The following is a 6000-nucleotide window of genomic DNA, read 5'->3' on the forward strand; positions in this document are numbered from 1 at the left end:
TCCAAATGATTCTAAATTGTAAAACTATGAAACTTTTGAAAGAGAGTGAGGAAATCTTCATGACGTACCATCAGGTGAAGAGCTCTTGGCTGTGACACAAGGCGTGGTCGTTAATGAAACAGAATCAGCAAATTGAGCATAATCAACATGTAGAGCTTTTGCTCAGAGAAGGACGCCATCACAAGGAAGAAAAGACAAACCACAGACTACGTACCCAAGAAGGGACTCGGCCCAGAACGTGTGAAGAAGCCTCACAACTCGTCTGTGGGAAAACAGCCTGGTCACCGGTGGGCCCGGGCCTGGACACACAGGCCAGCAGAGAAGACACAGGAGAGCAGATGAGCCCCTCAAGCAGCAGGTGGATGGGGATTCAGAAGTCACAGCCCGCGTTGGCGGGCCCAGCGCTGGCGACACTGTGTGCGGCAGGGCCGCGGAGGGACACGGAAGCCAGTCCGGGAGTGGTTTCGCGGCTCCTTCGGAAGGGGCGCTTCCCCTTGCCTGGGCCCGGCAGTTCCGGTCCCGAGTGTCCGCCTTAGACAAGTGAGAGCTTGTGCTCCCATAGGAACCTGTCCTGGAGTGCGTGTCGCAGCCTGAACCGTCATCGCCCCGAGCCGGGGACAAGCCGGTGCCTGAGCGGGTGAGTGGCTGGACACACCAGCACTTCCACACAGGAGCACGTCTCAGCGTAAGAAGGAAGGGGCTGCAGATGTGCGCACGGACGTGGCCGGGTCACCCCCCAGCTCAGGATGCCATGTGGCGTCCCCGGGGGACATCGCTGGTGTGCGGGGGGGGGGACTGACCAGGGGCCGTGGCAGGAGGGCAGCATGAGCTGTGTCCGGCTCATGTGGGAAGCACCCGGCCGTCCGCATGGGTGAGGAGCACGGGACCACATGCCACCAGGTCATCTTTCCTGCGTGGTGATTTAAAATGAAAACAAACAAGAGGAACGTCCGAAACGGAGCATCTCATCTTCCTTGGTTCCAGACGGGGCAGTCCTCGTCATCCCTCAGGAGCCAGTGTCTCGGGGCTGCATGTTGTGGGGACCTGTTTCCCAGTTTCTGGGGTCAGCTGTGTTCTCCGATGCCGGCACCTGTGGCCAGGTGCACCTGCCATCACGTGGGGAGCGGGGGGGGGGGGGGTGGTTGGGGAATGGGTGGAGCAGGTGTCTGTGCTGCTGCCCACGCACTGGGCCTTGTCCTCCGGATCTCACTGCAGACCTGGGCCTCAGCCTGGCCGCTAGAGGCCGGGCTCCACTCCCTGGCACAGGGACCCCACAGGCTGTCCAGACTGACACAGAAAAGGGCTTTGTGTGGGTGTCCTCAGGTGCTCCGACGCACCCGCACTGACGCCTGGGCAGACAAGAGAGGGGTGAGGCAGAGCCACCTTGTGGTGAGGAGGGCGCCAGGGCGGGCGTTCTAACCGACGGCAGGGCCTTGCAGGAGTTTCCCTTCCTGGGGGAAAACAGGGAGCTTTTCCAGCTTCCGAGGGCTTCGTCTTGACCAGCTCCCCTGCCTGTTCACGTTTTTGGGCCTTGTGGGGCACACGGCACCAGGCGCTCATGCAGCCTGGCCTCCCTGCAGGTACCGGGGAGTGCCACCTTACACCCCGGTCACAGCCCAGACCTTCCACCTCCGAGTGGGTGGCTCTGGTGCCGAGTGGCAGCCGGGGCCGAGTCCCCTTCCCCATCGAGGGCTGGCCTCCTCCCAGGGCCTGTCCATTAGCAAGGGGGCTGTGGCCGGGGGTGGGGCCTGCGTGTCTGTGGTGATGCCGTGACTGGCCTTCTCTGTCCCCACAGACAGTACTACTGGTACGATGAGCGGGGGAAGAAGGTCAAGTGCACCGCTCCCCAGTACGTCGACTTTGTCATGAGCTCTGTGCAGAAGCTGGTGACTGATGAGGACGTGTTCCCCACGAAATACGGTACGTCCCTCCCCTGGTGCTGGGTGCCCCTCCCTGCTAGGCAGGGGACACAGAGCCAGACCTATCGGGAGGGGGCAGCCGTGTGACTGTGGCTGTAAAGCCAGGCAGGTGCCCTCTGGCAGGGGTCAGCTCGGCCTGGGTCGAGACCCCCATCCCCACCCCAGGCTCTGGGACCCGTGGCTTCTGCCACCCCCTCACCCCCCGTGTGCTGGGGCCATGGCAGTCCCCCTTACTTGGGGCCTGCCAGCCGAGGAGCGGTGGTTGTGGCGGGGGCTCCAGGCCAGTACAGAGCTGCCAGAGGGTCCCGTGCATCTTGGTTCCTGTCATCCTCCGTGGCCCCGGCCCCATCGAGGGCCCCGAGAGCATCCATCACGGAAGCACACGTAATCCCAGGGCCAGGGCCAGGCTGAGGGTGGCCTGAGGCAGGCCCCTCGATGCAGAGGCAGCCGGTACAGAGCAGTAGGCACCTGCCGGGTCAGTAGGCACGCAGCTCCGGGAGCCAGGCCCGGGGCGACAGGTCACTGGAGCGCCTGCCGATGGGGGGAAGGTGGGAGGTAGGGGGGGCCCTCCAGACGGCTCCTGCACAGTCGGTCCCCCCCACCCCCACCCCCACCCCAGCCAGCTCCTTCCAGACTGGTGGGAGCTCGGTGGGACGTGGCCCACCGAGCGGAGTGCCGGTGACGTGACGTCGTGGGCTCTCTCCCCAGGCAGGGAATTCCCCAGCTCCTTCGAGTCTCTGGTGAAGAAGATCTGCAAGTACCTGTTCCACGTGCTGGCGCACATCTACTGGTCCCACTTCAAGGAGACCCTGGCCCTCGAGCTGCACGGACACTTGAACACACTCTACGTCCACTTCATCCTCTTTGCCAGGGAGTTCAACCTGCTCGACCCCAAAGACACCGCCGTCATGGACGACCTCACGGAGGTGCTGTGCAGCGGCGGCGGCGGCGGCGGGGGCCGCGGCGGGGGCGGGGCCGGCGGCGGGGGCGGGGCCGGCGGCGGGGGCGCGGGGGCACAGAACCACGTGAAGGAGAGGTGAGCCCCCGGCCGGACAGGCGTGCACGTGTGCAGAGAGACGGTGGTCCGTGTGCCTGCGTGTGCGCGCACACGTCCCGGGCGCGCTCGGCGGGAGGTCTGAGAGGCTGACGCCGCCCCCCTGCCCGGCCCCGGGCGCGCCGAGCGCGCGGGCTCCCCGGACGCCGGCAGGCCGCGCGTCGGACTGGCCCCCGCCGGGGCTGTCCTGTCGGATGGATGAGTGCCGCTTGTCAAGAAGGACCCTCGGATTTCATTCGTTCGCTCGACAGCGTTTATGGGACTGCCGGTCTGAGTTTCCTTCTCCTGTGGGGCTTTTCCTTTCCTTGGTCTTCCGTGTGGCGCCTGCCCCCGCCTCCCCTGAGGGCTCTGCTCTTTTGAGAGAAACACACCAGTGAGAGCTGGGGCTCCTTCCCAGGAGGGACTCTGGCTCGCTTTGGTTTGTCATCAGGGTGGGGTTATTCTAGAGATTCCGCCCCATCCCCCCCTCAGACCTCCCTCTCCTGGCCTTGCTTGGATCTTGGCTGTTGGCGGCTCAGAGCAGGTGGGGTAGGGTGGGCGTGGCTGGGGGTGCCCCACAGGGGCCCTGACCCTGTGGCCATGTCCCCCTCTCCTGCCCCTGCTGCCCACGAGGGCCCCTGGACTAGCTGGGCCTAGGACCGAGGTGCCTGGGCGGACGGACGGCCTGTGTGGAGAAGCGGCTGTTGGCGGAAGGCTGGGTGTCCCTGCTCCGCTCACCTGTTCGGTCGGTCGTAATAAAAAGAATTCTCTCAGGTCAGCGCCTGTGTGTATCCTCGGCGTCTCGATGACCCTTGCTGAGAGTGCCAGGGCTGGTGCCAGACTGAAGGTGGCCTGCCTCCCGCCCCCTCGTGTGGTCTCTGCGCACCCCAGGCTGGGCTCTTCCTGCCAGGGCCAACCACAGGCTCCCCTGCTGACCTGTGTCCACAGCCTGGGCTTGCAGGACCTCGGGAAGCTGGGGGTGTGGGGGTCATGCCTTGTCTCCGGGGGGGGCGGGGGCTTGATCTCTCGTGCTGTGCCTTCCCGTGCAGGTGGCAGGGACCCCAGAGTGTGCTCTGGAGTGGGGGGGGGGGGGCTTCCTGGCCAGCCTGGCCCCAGGGGCTCTGCTGCAAGGGCTAGCGCTGGCCTGGCAGTGTGGTCCAAGGGGTGAGCTTAGGGGAGAGCTCCGGAGTGGGATGAATGCAGGGGCAAGGCCGGACTTGGGGAGCAGAAGGGGAGGGGGTACCTGAACCCTGGAGTCGGTCTAGGTACTGTGTGGGCAGAGGAGAGAGTAGAGGGCGCCGTGCCCTGACATCTGGCCTGGGGACTGCCTTCTCTGGCTGTTGACGGCTGTCCTGTTCCTTCCCCCAACACCCCGTACACGGTGGGAGTCATGGTCTCTGCGTGTGAGTGTACGTGTGTGACACCTGCATCTGCAGAAAGCTGTCCAGGACACACATGATCCGTGTAGCTCTGACTCAGGAAAGAGCTGTGGGATCCGTGGGCACAGCACTGGCACAGGGCCTCAGAAAGTCTACCCAGGAAGGGACAGGCAGCCAGGATGAGGAGCAGGCTGCACGCCTCCTGAGGGTGAGGGCAGTGCCCTGTGCTCTCCTCCAGCTGGCTGGCTCTTTGCTGCAAGAGCCAGAACATCCTGGCCCGCTTAAGCCTCGGGGAAGCCTTCTCGCCTCTGCATTGGTTCCTTGGCCCGCACGGCAAGTGGCTGCGTGCGGCGCTCCCGGGGCAGCTGGGCTCCGTGCTGAGGACTCAGCTTTCGGTGGGCACACCGGGAGTGGAGTCCCCACTCTGCCCCGACAGGCCGCTCGCTTACCCGCCCACACCCCGTTGTTAGCTCTGTCCCGGAAAGCGAGAAACCACACAGGACTCCGTATCAGTGGAGGGAGAGGCTCGATGAAGGGGAGAGAAAGGGCCCTGAGTCAGAGTGCAGCACCTCGAGAAGCTGGAAGAGGAAGAAAACGTTTTCTCCCCCTTGAGCCTCAGAAAGAAGCAGCTGTGCTGACATCGGATTGTCGTCCGGTAGGGACCATCTTGGACTTCTGTCTTCCAGAGCTGCGACGTAAGTCACTAGGTTTGTGGTAAGCAGCCACAGCGGGGACAGGAAATAAATGCAGATCTCGGTCCCGGGGTGGGGTGCCACTGCAGCAAACACATCAAATTTAGAAGTGGCCTTGGGGTGCGGCAGTGGCAGAGGCTGGAAGGACTTTGAGGGGCACGGTAGAAAAAGCCTCGGTTTTCTGAAGCAAGACGATTGGTAGGAGGGGGCCCGGACATTGATGTGTCCCCTACCAAAGACCCAGGAGTAAATGAGGGGCGCCACGGAGGAATCCTGGTGAGCTCACCTTGAGGACTGCCCGGAGCCAGCGCGAGCGTCTGTCGGCAGAAGCAGGGATGCGGGGCGCTGCCGGTGAGGGCCCAGAACAGCGAGGCCCATGTCAGCGGGAACGGAGGCTGGATGTGCAGCATTACCTCGTGGAAAGCTCCGCCGACTTCTGCCCCTCGGTTGTAGGAAAGCAGGACTTGGGAGCAGTCCGCGTGGATGTTTAGCCAAGAAGGTTTCCAAGCAAAGTGTAGCTGCGCAGCGTCGTTTCCTGCTGCTCTGCTGCTCGTGGCGACACGGGGGAGGAGAGTCAGACGGAAGGCAGAGCTCTTGAGCCAAAAGGACCTGGCACTTGATGGTTTGGGAACTTAGCCGAGCCGAAGGACGGCAGGTTCATGGTCAGAGACAGTGTGCTCTAGAGAACAAGTCGAGGGCGCAGCTGGACAGCCTTTGGTTAATACCTGGGCAAGATGAGTAAGGTCAGAGCGTTCAGTCCTGCGGAGGGCACCCGGAGGAGATTGTACGCATGACCGACAGACGCCTCCTTCCTCTCGGCAAAAGCCAAAACAGAAGAGAAGATTTTTTTGGAAGGATCTGGAGGCGCCTCTCGTCTTGTGGAGCAAATCCCCATGGCGTACACAGGAGACCCATGCCGTGCTTGAGAATCTCACGCATCAGAAACCCTGCCAGATGGGATGAGGGCGCATAGGGAG

General features: G+C 63.4%; 1 protein-coding gene across 5 annotated transcripts in view; it reads left to right on the top strand.

Annotated features, from left to right (window-relative positions):
* Window positions 1-3725, top strand: part of MOB2 (MOB kinase activator 2) — a 75137-nt gene extending 71412 nt beyond the window's left edge. For all 5 annotated transcript variants that reach the window (XM_042959505.1, XM_042959508.1, XM_042959507.1 and 2 more), the window contains exons 4-5: window positions 1796-1920; window positions 2628-3725. In XM_042959505.1, the coding sequence (XP_042815439.1) occupies window positions 1796-1920; window positions 2628-2959 (457 nt within the window). In that variant the 3' untranslated portion in view covers window positions 2960-3725. The remainder of the gene's footprint in view (window positions 1-1795; window positions 1921-2627) is intronic.
* The last annotated feature ends 2275 nt before the right edge of the window (window positions 3726-6000 follow it).

This window comes from Panthera tigris, chromosome D1, assembly GCF_018350195.1.
Source record: "Panthera tigris isolate Pti1 chromosome D1, P.tigris_Pti1_mat1.1, whole genome shotgun sequence".
Classification (NCBI taxonomy): domain Eukaryota; kingdom Metazoa; phylum Chordata; class Mammalia; order Carnivora; family Felidae; genus Panthera; species Panthera tigris.